This window comes from Myxine glutinosa, chromosome 3 (assembly GCF_964187855.1).
Source record: "Myxine glutinosa chromosome 3, kmMyxGlut1.1, whole genome shotgun sequence".
NCBI lineage: Eukaryota > Metazoa > Chordata > Myxini > Myxiniformes > Myxinidae > Myxine > Myxine glutinosa.
In genome coordinates this window covers 37,176,509-37,189,064 of record NC_136263.1, presented here as the reverse complement: position 1 = coordinate 37,189,064, position 12,556 = coordinate 37,176,509, and the positions used below count along the sequence as shown (strand labels likewise).

Here is a 12,556-nt window from a genome sequence, read left to right as displayed (position 1 = left end):
TTTCCACCAAGACCGTTCCATTCGCTCCCATTGTTTACCTGCTCCATTGATCGGTGCTCGTCACCTTTGTTGCCGTACAGGTCAGATGGAACCATGCAAGACATTGTAAACAAGATGGTTCCTAATCTGGAAGAAAGTACGTTGCCCTCTTCCAAAAACTACTTTTTAAGTATTCTGAGGTTTGTTGTTGTGAATTTTTATTTTTCCCTTTATTTTACAAGTTGCCAAGATCGACGTGGGGATGACGAGCATTCGATTTGATTTGAATGGGCCTGGCAGGATGGTCCTACGCAAACTCACCTCTGAGCTGTCTAACCTGAGTTTGAATCGAGACCCAACCATCAACTGCCATCCTGGTGTTCCACAGGCAGGCTGATCCATCATTGTGTTAAATGGGACGCCCCGTCTACCGGTATTCATTGGTGGACGTTAAAGATCCCGCGGTGTCCATCGCGAAGAGTATAGGCGAGTTATCTCCGGCATCCTGAAACAAATTCCAAATTCCTGCTATAACTTCCTTTAGGCTCTAGTTACTGCTTCAGCAGCACCAACGCTCTGCATAGAAGCCATGGTAGTGTTGTACACATAATGACTGGTGAATGAATGAATCTTGGGCATATCACCAACTGCTGTAGATAACAGGAGTATTGAATCCGTCGCCCCGCCAACGGTAATTGAGCAACATAACTTTGTATATGTTAGTTTATTGACAGTGAATATTTGCCATTTTTTTATTTTACAAGTACACCCGCACACTACGGGAGCTGCAGAAAGGGTCATTCCTCTTTGGGGTATATAGATTACAGTCGATCTATGGTCGGATCTCAAGAACATTGGGTGTGTGTTCATTTACCAAGTTTCCTGTGGAGAGATCCCCAATTTGTTCAAGCATTCGAGCAAGCACTCAATTCAAAACCGTTAATGCAACCTTCACATACACGGATTATTCTTACGAGTCCTTACGGATCGCCAACTCGTAGTCAATCACAAGCATCCGTAAATAACTCGCTGGTATCCGTAGATAACTCGTCACAACTCGCAACAACTTTTGACATGTCAAAAATCATCTTCCGTTATTTACGGATGCTTGCGATTGACTACGATTTGGCGATCCGTAAGGACTCGTAAGAATAATCCGTGTATGTGAAGGCACCCTAAGGAACGACTGGCTTGGCATGTGCTAGCTCGCTGCTTGGTAAATGCCGACATCCTGGTCTTTCTCCCTTTGTTTCGTATTAAACAGCGGGAGCGAGTTTCAAAAGTTCGCTACGAAAAATGCCACGGCAGTGGTAGAAAGGGCCATGTTATGAACTCAACATTTGTGGGTTATATAGAGTACTGTGGTGCTGTGCACACACAACTCGTTTGCCAAGAAGGTAGGCCACAACGCGTTGTACAAACTGAAACACTTTATTAACAGCTCGCACGTAAGCACTGGGCGGGCTCGACTTTCGAGCCCGCATGTATGTCCCGAGGCCACGCCTTGCCCCCGGGCGTGGCCGGTCGGCCGAAAGGCGGGGCATGTATCTCAGTTCCACCCTGCGCCTCGTGACGCCTTCGCTCCGGGCGTGGCCCGAGCTGCGCTTCCACGCCCGGACACTCGCGCCACCCACTGGTGCGCGGAATTATTGCCCACTGACATTGTGTCCGCCACAGTACCATAGATCTTTGCTCAGTTCTGTAAGTAAACCTTACTTCATGGATGTCGGGATTCCTCCAAATTTCTTCATTTAGTGTTATAAACAGCATTAGCGACTGTTTAAAAAGCAAATCATACGTGTTTGTGGTTTATAATATTTTTACTTCCTGTAGAAGCCATTGCTCACATGGAAACGCCATTATAACGATAAGCTATTTAAACACATTATCACTGCAGGAAAAACATCTTAATATTGTTTTGTCATAACATTAATAATATGCGAATATCATTAATTTTGTTATTCAAAGCGTCTTTGGATAAACGCCACGATAAATCTTCTTCTTTGGACAAACGCCACGATAAAGCTAATTAAAAATGGCTATACACCTCAACACGCAACCCATTGACGGCAATGGCGGGGAAAACCCACTCGGGGGGGGGGGGGGGCAAATAAATGCGCTATAACCTTCATTATGTAACCCTTGGTCATCCTGTCAAGTTTGGTTGAGATTGGATAAGTAACGACGGAATGTATTGGCGTAAAATATTCATCAGACAGACGGACAGACACAAATGGCGTATTTTAGTATGATTCCAGAAACATTTTATTTACTGCTAACAACCCAGTTTTAATTATAATAATTTAATGCACACACTTATTCGTCAAATTTTCTTTCTCAATTTACAGAATGCAATTCTCTAACTCGTGCATAATACACCTTCTGTAAAGGCGTCACCGAGTGTGTGACGTAATGACGTTAAAGACGTAATGGCATAAATTATGACACCGCCATCATCATTATCATACTAAAATACGCAATTTGGTGTCTGTCTGGCTGATGATTTTTTTGACCGCGATACATTCCGTCGTTACTTATCCATCCCGTCGTTACCAAACTTGACAGGATGACTAAGGGTTTCACAATGAAGGTTGTAGCACATTCATTTTCCCCCCTCCCCCAGGGGGTTTTGTCCCCCGAGCGGGGTTTCCCTGCCATTGCCGTCAATGGGGTTGCGTGTTGAGGTGTATATCGATGTCAAGTTAGCTTTATCATGGCGTTTTTTCAAGGCCGCTTCTAATAACAAAACTAACGATAATAGCATAATATTGATGTTATTACAAAACAATATTAATACCAATAATACCTCACCTCCCCAAGGGGTTTTTCTTCCTTGAACAGAAGTCGAGTCAATGTTTATAAATAGCTTATCATGGTGTTTCCATGGGAGCAACAGCTCAACGGCCTCTACCAGAAGTAAAAATATTATAAACCACAAACATGTATGATTAGCTTTTTAAACAGTCGCTAATGCTGTTTATAACACTAAATAAAGAAATTTGGAGGAATCCTGACATCCATGAGGTACCTTTTACTTGCAGAACTGAGTGAAGATGTACCGTACTTTATATACCCCACAAGGATTGGGTTAATAACATGGCCCTTTCTGCCACTGACATGGCGTTTTTCGTAGTGAACTTTTGAAACTCGCTCCAGCTGTTTAACATGAGACTGAAAGGGAGGAAGCCCGGGGTGTGCACATTTACCAAGCAGCTAGCTTGCGCTTGCCAAGCCAGCCGTTCCTTAACGGTTTTGAATGGAGTGCTTGCTCGAATGCTTAAGCCACTTGGCGAGTGCTCTACAAGAAACGTGGTAAATGACACTCCCACAACTCCCCAATGTTTTTGAGGCCTGACTGTAGATCTACTGTAATCTATATATCCCAGAGAGGAATGACCGCCCCTTTCTGCCACCCCTGTAGGGAACTGGCGTACCATAGTAAATGCAAATGCGCCAATTCTCTGTGTGCGAATATGCCTGAACCATTGTAGAATTGAAAACTGAAAAAAAACAATTGAAAACTGAATCCTTCAAATTCTGTATATGTACCTGCTCTCGGGGACTGTTGCAACTGTTGGTTGATTATTTTCTCAAGAGGTGGGTGACACAAAAACAGAACAGTTGTTACGGATCGCGGATTTGATGTTATTTACCGAGCGGTGGTATTGCCGCGACCTAACAATTCCCCCGATTCTTCCCCAACTCACCCGATTCCACCCGACGTTGACCTGGTCGCGCTATGCTAAATCAATGATGGAAAAGACACAACGACTGGGATAAATGCACCCTGGAGCACAACCCCCCCCCCCCCCCCCCCCAACCGTGGATGGGGAGGGGACTTACCTCTGCCGAAGGGAGTGGGTGTTTCAGTGTCAGAGGGGAAACGACATCAGACCTGGGGGACACTAGTGTTACCACAGTAGTTGTATAAGTGAGGACTAACATCATAACTGATTCATTTTAACGATGTTTGTTGCAGATGAGAAGCAGAGAGTGCGTGAGTTTTATTCCTCCCGTGGCATGGAGCTGCCGAAGCCCGGTGAGTTGGACACAACGGCACAATTAAGCTCATATTCGTATTTAAACGGTATTTTTCCCCGTGCTTAAACGGTATTCTCCAAAAGTAAAACGAAATCTAACTAGAACGGCACTCGATAGAGCACATACCTCCACCAAGCTGAACAGCTTACGTTTTGTATCCACTCATAGTCATAAGTACTCCTGTCATAGGCCAGATCTGGATTCGGAAACCATTTTCCTGAATCTGAACCATTTTCATCTGAAAACCCGTCAATTTTAGTCCTATTGACTTGAAAATTGAACAGCATTTGCATAGTGCCTCACTGAATTGGGAAAGCAACCATTTTAAGGTCAAAAGGTCAAAGGTCAACTCATGGCCAAACTTCTAAAATCATTAATTTTCATCTGAAAAATTGTCACTTTTCATCCTATTGACCCAAGCTTTGATCAAGATCATCAATTTTAATCTTGATGACATGGACAATTTGCTGGATTAATGGCAACCTTTTTGGGGGGGGGGGGGGGTTGATTTTGCAAGTATCTGCTCTGCATGATGTATTCTTGTTTATTTATTTTCGAAATAGACCTTCACATTAAGACTGGTGCTGGACAGAGTTTCTGCAAGAATCAGCTTTTCAGACAATTGGACAAAATAGTCAATATACTAAACTTGTTTACATATGAGATATATGAAAGTACCCTTAAGTTGCAAAATTTGCCAATTCGGACACTACGATGCAAGACTTGGCTTTGCTGAGAAAAGGGGACTTCACTGACTGCACCTGTGACCATTGAACAGCTGTTTGTGCCTGTGTTACGTGGTGAAGCGGCATGTGCTAAAGTTTTATGGCAGCGTATGCACGGCATGTCAGTGTTACCTGCTTACCTTGTTCATCCTGTCTTCTTCATACCACTCCATTTCCGCCACATATATTTAATGGATTGTTTTGTGTAAAGATGCCATTTGTTTTACTGGTTGCACCACCTATTTGGCCATTTGCACACCAAGCCTCAAGCGTTAATCGTGGAGTTTATTGGGTGGGACATGCAGTATCTGTCAGCATTTTGGACAGTGACCCACCTCTTGAGAAAATAATCAACCAACAGTTGCATTTTACCTCACTGGTCTTTCTTACCCATTAAGATTAAACATAAACAGCAAATGCTGCAACAAATAAGCTCCTTCCTTTTCTCCAACAGCCTCAACTCAGGCCATCGGACAAGGTCATTCCACCTTGGACATGCTGCTTCTACTCATTCAACAATGGATGTGGCCCTCAATATCAGATATTAGATCACGACCATCTCGATCTAGACATATATTGTGCTTTTGATATGAGGGGCAGTGAATAAGTAACCTTAAAATATTTTTCACAACTTGTTTATTGCATGTACGTGTGTAACAACTGTTATTTTTCAACATAATCTCCATTGTGTTCAATGCATTTTTTCCAGCACTTTACTAAGGCCTGGATTCCTCTGGAAAAAAATATATATTTTGGCTGCTTCTGTAGGCATTAGTGCACCGCCTCTTGGACCTCTTCGTCAGATCGGAAAGTGTTTCCACCAAGCGCCTCTTTGTGGCCCAAAGATGTGGTAATCCGAAGGGCGAGGTCTGGCAAGTAGGGTGGATGAGGAAGACACTCAAAATGCAGGTCCTCAATTGTTGCAGCTGTAGTGTGGGCAGTATGGGGCTGAGCATTGTCATGCTGCAGCAAAACACCAGTAGTGAGTAGTCCATGAAGTTTTGATCTGATTGCTGGTTTCAGATTATTTTTAAGGAGGTCGCAGTATGATGCACTGGTGACTGTGGTCCCTCTGGGCATGTAATGCTCGACAAGTGGGCCTCGGCTATCCCAGAAGAGCGTCAGCGTCCCTTTTCCAGCGGACGGCTGTGTGCGGAATTTTTTGGGCTTTGGTGAAGTTGAATGGTGCCATTATTTGCTTGCCCTCTTCGTTTTTGGCTGAAAGCAGTGGACCCAGCTTTCATCCCCAGTCGCTACGCGCTGTAAGAGTGTTGCCTTCTGTTTCGTAACGTCGCAGAAGTTCTTCACATGCGTCCATTCACCGTTCTTTCAGTTCGGGTGCGAGTTGTCTGGGCACCCACCTTGCAGACACTTTGTGGAACCTCACCACGTTGCGAATGATATGGTGTGCTGAACCATGGCTAATGCTCAATTTGGAGACCACTTCGTCCAGCGTAATGCGACGATTTTCCCTTGGCATGCGCTCCACTACTGCAACCATTTCTGGTGTGTCGGCTGTGTGAGGCCCGCCCGAGGGAGCAGCGTCTGCCACACTGGACACTCCACTTTTAAAGTTCCTGTCCCAGTCGTACACCTGCTGCAGTGATAAACATGCATCACCATATTGCATCTTCATTCTGCGATGGATTTCACTGGGATTCACACCCTAACTTCCCAAGAAACAGATGACAGATCGTTGCTCCTCCCTGGTGCATGCTTCTAAGGGAGCCGCCATCTTGTCATACGCTCAATGTTGCCAGATCTAAAACGGGCAAAACATGACTCTTACCCATATATATAACATATGTCGCCTACAACTACACACATTACATTCTCGAATTTATATTGCCATTTTAAGATTATTTATTGACTGGCCCTCGTACAATCTGTCTTGCTGTCCGAACTGTCTGCCTATGGCATCAAAGGCCAATTCCACATATAGCTTAATGACTTCCTCCACTCTCATAATCAACAGGGAAATCCCCCTGCTATGTATCGTTTTTGGCCCTATCTCCCAATGGTGAAGCATCACTTAAAATTTTTTACTAGCCGGATCCAAATCCAGATTTTCACCAAAATCTAATAATTTCGTCCGCGTCACATACACTACCTCTCCGCCAAATTTCATCCGAATCTGTCCATAACTTTTTGAGATATCTTGTTCACAGACAGATAGCCAAACAAATGAAAAATCGGTCAGAGACCAAGGACTTGCCGGAATGTACTTTTTTTTTATCGGCCATTTTGGATCAAGTTTTTCGGTTTCTCCAAGATGGCGGCCGAACCATGTGACCGATGTCGTCATCATTATTATTATTTTTCTAAACTAATTTCTTCCTAGATTATGCTCAAGAAATTTCATCTTGATCGGATGAAGTTTTGTACTTGTCGAATTATGACATCATATTGGAGGCACCTATGACATCATCATTAACATATTTTATTCCCCATGAAGAGTTCTTTACAATGAGCCATGTCTCAATTTTTTCTATTCAGTACTTTCGGAGATATAGAGGTGCAATGTTTTTCGCTTTTTACAAGATGGCGGCCGAACCACGTGACCGATGACGTCATCATTATTTTTTTTCTCCACCAGTTTATGCCGACATGGCGCTCAAGAAATTGCATCTTGATTGGATGAAGTTTTGTACTTCTCAAATTATGACGTCATAATGGAGGCCTTGGGCCGAGAGAGTTAAAAATTGGGCACAGTCTATTCTAGGGCAACGAGATTATGCTCAAGAAATTTCATCTTGATCGGATGAACTTTTGTACTTGTCGAATTATGACGTCATAATGGAGGCACCTTTGACATCATCATTAACCTATTTTATTCCCCATGAAGAGTTCTTTACAATGAGCCATGTGTCAATTTTTTCTATTCAGCACTTTCGGAGATAGAGAGGTGCAAAGTTTTTCAGTTTTTCTAAGATGGCGGCCGAACAACGTAACCGATGACATCATTATTTTTTATCTCCACCAACTTATGCCGACATGGCGCTCAAGAAATTCCATCTTGATTGGATGAAGTTTTGTACTTGTCGAATTATCGAATTATGTCGTCATAATGGAGGCCTTGGGCCAAGAGAGTTAAAAATTGGACACAGTCTATTCCAGGGCAAGACAAATATGTGTGTAAAGTATGGTGATGCTATGTGCAACGATGTAGACGTAGTATTGCGCACAAACAAACAGACAGACAGATGAAAATTCGGTCAGAGACCGAGGACTTGCCGGAATGTACTTTTTTATTGGCCATTTTGGATCAAGTTTTTCGGTTTTTCCAAGATGGCGGCCAAACCACGTGACCGATGATGTCATCATTATTTATTTTCTAAACTAATTTATTCCTAGATTATACTCAAAAAATTTCATCCTAATCGGATGAAGTTTTGTACTTGTCGAATTATGACGTCATAATGGAGGCACCTATGACATCATCATTAACATATTTTATTCCCCATGGAGAGTTCTTTGCAATGAGCCATGTCTCAATTTTTTTTATTCAGCACTTTCGGAGATATAGAGGTGCAAAGTTTTTCGTTTTTTTCAAGATAGCGGCCAAACCACGTGACCGATGACGTCATCATTATTTTTTTCTCCCCCAGTTTATGCCGACATGGCGCTCAAGAAATTGCATCTTGATTGGATGAAGTTTTGTACTTGTCGAATTATGACATCATAATGGAGGCCTTGGGCCGAGAGAGTTAAAAATTGGGCACTTTTTTCTTTTCTTTTTTTTTCTTTTTTTTGTATACAAGATGGAGGCTCGAGAAAGAGCTAATATTAATCACACAGAAAGACAAACCGACACATAAAACATAACATGGGGAGCGGTAGACAAGATGGGGAGAGAGGGGGAATGACACAAACACAACATTTGAGAGCAGGGACATCGAGAGATCTGTGGGAGGGAGAGGGCTTTGTGGGGGGGGGGGGGGGAGGCATGGGAAGGGGAGGGTGGGAGAGGTATAAAACATATGGACACTGCAAGGACTTCCAGGAAAGAACTTGGAATTTTAAACAAAGTGGATCTGGGGTGAATTAGCGGGGGTAGAAAAGATCAAGGTTTTGGATGGGGGAAGATAAGAGATGGTGGTGAACAGCTGTTTTAAAGACCTGGAGGGACGAGTGGGATTGAAGGGAGTTTGTTCCAGAGGCGGGAGAAAAGAGGAATGAAAGAGTGAAGGTGAGCAGAGAGCCTAGTTTTCGGCAGTTTAACCATCTCTGGGTTGCTGGCAGATCTTGTGCGACCTGTAGGAATATTTGGGGGACAAAGCACAGAGAGAGCTGGGGAGCAAGGCCGGAGAGGAGTCGGTAGAAGACAGAAAGACCACCTACCTGCCTGCGGTGAGTGAATGAAAGGCCCTCGGAGATAGCTTTGTCGTGAAAATCAAGCACAGACACGACTTGACCCTTGGGTAGGTTTAATATCATTTAGATCTGTGGTGACATCCTGTAAAATACATTCATGCAATAGACATTAGAATCAGAGTATTACATGGGCAATGTCCGATGTCAATAGGTAGAACAAAACAAGCGCAGCATATAGGGGCGTACATACCATTCAAGCTTCAGGACTATGTCACAGTAAGTGCCGCTGGAGTGTCCTTGCGCCGCGGTTGTCCCGGGTCTTATAGACGCCCCTTTTAGTGGGATAAGCGAGCACTCCCTGGGTTCACCTTCGGTATAATTTCACTACATTCTCCCCGCGGTTAGAACTATACTGCCGCTCGGCAGGTTGCAAGCAAGCGTCAGCAATAATCGAATGGGGCACGTCAATCCACGTCAGTCGGTCCACCCGTAGCGGTCGGGGCGGCGAACTACCCTGCCAGTTCGTGTTCGGAAACTACCGGGTACGTCGTCCCCAAGCCCGGAGTCCCCCGCGTCGGAATAGCTGCCGGAGGTGGGTGTCGGAGGGGGCGCCCCAGCGCCTTCTGGCAAGGGAGTGGGTGACGACGGAAGTGACGGTAGTAGTTCCATCGTGGAAGCTTCGGTAGAGTCCATAGACTCGTAGATGGGTTCGTCGATATCCCTGTCGTCGTCCCCACAAGGGGCGAGATGGCGTACGGAGACAGTAGACTCGCGGCCGTCCGCCGTTAACACTCGAGCATGCTCGGGATTAGCCTGGAGGACCCGCACCTTATCAACAAGGGGGTCGTACTTGCTAGCGCGAACCGCTCGTTTGAGATAGGCGGGCCCCGGCGCAGCGAGCCAGCTGGGTAAAGATTAGATACTACCCGAGCTTCTAGGGTGGTGGAACAGTCTTTCGTGAGGAGTCTGGTTGGTGGCGGTACATAGGAGAGCCCGGATCGAGTTTAGAGCTGCAGGTAGCGACCACGCCCATTTATCGAGGCCTCGGCCGAGGGTCCGGAGGCTTAGCATGACGGCCCTCCATATAATCCCATTAAAGCGTTCTATCTGCCCATTCGCCTGGGGCCGGTACGGGGTGGTGTAGCTCGAAGCGACATTATTCTGGAGCAAGTAGCCCCTCACCTCCTGAGACAGGAACACCGCACCCCGATCGGTATGCACGTAGGCCGGATACCCAAACATAGAAAACAAATTCTGCAGGCACCGTATAACCGTGGCAGCCGACATATCCCCGCACGTATAAGCAAAGGGGAATCGCGAATACTCATCAACGATAGTGAGCAGATAACGAGAGTTACTCGACACCGGCAGCGGCCCTTTGAGGTCCATCGCCAAGCGCTCCCACGGTCTAGTAGCCCTAACCAGCGTCCCCATAGGAGGGTTGTAAAAACGCAGTTTGAGCTCCGCACAGATAGTGCAATCATGGCAGATCCGGCGGATGTCCTCAATCGAGTACGGCAGATTACCACTGCGCACAAAATGCGCGAAACGCGCCACCCCGGGATGACACATAGTGCCGTGCAAAACGCGCAGTCCCTCCAAAGTTACAACCCCCGCGCAAGTGGCCGGCCTCGATAAGGCGTCGGCGACCAGGTTATCCTTCCCCGGGTGGTATTTGATGGTGTAGCAGAAGTCGGCGAGTTCGATACGCCAACGGGTGATTTTCTCATTCTTAATGCGTTGAGCATGTAAGGTGTCGTACATAAATGCAACGCTTTGTTGGTCCGTGACGATTTGGAAACACCGCCCAAGCAGGTACGACCGCCATCGCCGAATTGATTCGACGATCGCGTACGCTTCCTTTTGGACAGACAAATGCCTCCACTCGGCGGAGGTGAGAGTCCGCGAAAAGAAAGCCACAGGGCATCCCCCTTGGGAGAGAGTCGCCGCTATCGCATGATCCGAGGCATCACTTTCCAAGACGAAAGAGGCACTCTCGTCAATCGTCGCTACAGCGGCGCCAGCGATGTCGGCTTTAAGGCCCTCGAAGGCCGCCATGGCGGCCGGGCCCATGGGGAACGTGTCGCAGGCCACGAGGGGGCGGAGCTTCGCGGAGAAATTTTGCACCCACTTTGAATAGTGGGCGAACAGCCCAAGAGCGCGTTTCAGCGAAGCCCGATCGCTAGGCGGAGCCATATCGAGCAAAGGTCGCAGACGCTCCTTATCCGGAGAGACAGAGCCATGGGTCACGGTGTACCCTAAAAGATCTACCGTGCGTAGAGAGTAACGACACTTAGCCGCATTCATGGTTAGGCGATATTTCCGCGCGACCTCGAGGAAGCGCTTCAGATTAGCGTCGTGATGCCCCTGGTCATACCCACAAACTGTAAGATTGTCCAGATAGACAAAGACATTGGTCAAGTTCTCCTTCGCAATGAGGTCATCCATAGCCCTCTGAAAACAAGTGACCCCGTTAGTTACCCCAAAAGGGAGTCGAGTGAACTGGTACAACCGCTGACCCGATTCAAAGGCTGTAAAGACGCGATCAGCCCTAGAGATGGGGACCTGATGATACGCACTACGCAGATCGAGAGTGCTATAAACGGAATACAGGGCCACCTGGCGTACCAGGGCATCCATCCCCGGTAAGGGGTAGGCATCCAGCTGGGTAAATCGATTAATCGTCTGTGAGTAGTCGATTACCATGCGCCGGCGGTGGGCCTCACTTCGCACCACTAAGACTTGGGCCCGCCACGGCGACCTACTGGGTTCTATAATACCGTCCTTTAAGAGCTGGGCCGTTTCTTCCGCAATGAATTGCGCGTCTGCGCGAGAGTAGCGCCGCGATTTTACGGCTACAGGGGTACAATCAGTGGTCAGGTTGGGGAACAGCGAGAGAGGCTCCACGTCCATCTGAGCGAGGGCGCACACAGCAAGCGTGTCCGGCCCACCGAAGTCTATTTCCAAACATCCATGTCGCTTAAGGAAATCAAGTCCTAACAGAACGTCGGCACATAAAGCAGGTAATACCATGAGATACACGTCTGGGAACGTGCGTCCCTTTATCACAAGTTTCAATCGACATGCCCCTTTTGTGCTCAGCCGAAGTCCTTGGGAGGCCATGAAGATCCGTCGTGTTGTCCCGAGAACCGGCCACCCATGTTGATGCACTAGTCGTTGATCGATAAAACTATCCGTAGACCCCGTGTCGATCAAAGCTTGCGCAAAAACGCCCGCGACCTTGAGCGGAATGATGGCCTGCGCAAGGCCGGCAGACCCGGCAGGTATTGTACCGGCCAGGAGAGAAGATCGCGCCTCGCGACTGGATCCCATTCCGGCTGCAATCTTCTGGTCGTTCGGGCAGCCCGGGCATCGTTGGCAGGTTGGGCCTCAGCAGGAGCAGGTTGGGCCTCAGCAGGAGCATATAAATCGTAATACCCACTGTCAGAGGACGTTCCCACGCCGGCTGCAGTTTGCCGGTCGTTCGGGCAGCCTGT

The 12,556-nt window shown here is 46.9% G+C and overlaps 2 protein-coding genes across 5 annotated transcripts in view; one reads left to right on the top strand and one right to left on the bottom strand.

Annotated features, from left to right (window-relative positions):
* The window catches only part of C3H2orf42 (chromosome 3 C2orf42 homolog), a 357,660-nt gene that overhangs the window by 20,794 nt on the left and 324,310 nt on the right, over window positions 1–12,556 (bottom strand). The gene's annotated exons all lie outside the window — the stretch shown is intronic.
* Window positions 1–12,556, top strand: part of PCGF6 (polycomb group ring finger 6) — a 36,189-nt gene that overhangs the window by 7,618 nt on the left and 16,015 nt on the right. For all 4 annotated transcript variants that reach the window (XR_010983770.2, XM_068111070.2, XM_068111071.2 and 1 more), the window contains exons 4-5: window positions 81–136; window positions 3,959–4,018. Coding sequence is in view for 3 of the 4 variants with exons in the window: in XM_068111070.2 (XP_067967171.1) it covers window positions 81–136; window positions 3,959–4,018 (116 nt within the window). In the remaining variant the exon portion in view is untranslated. The remainder of the gene's footprint in view (window positions 1–80; window positions 137–3,958; window positions 4,019–12,556) is intronic.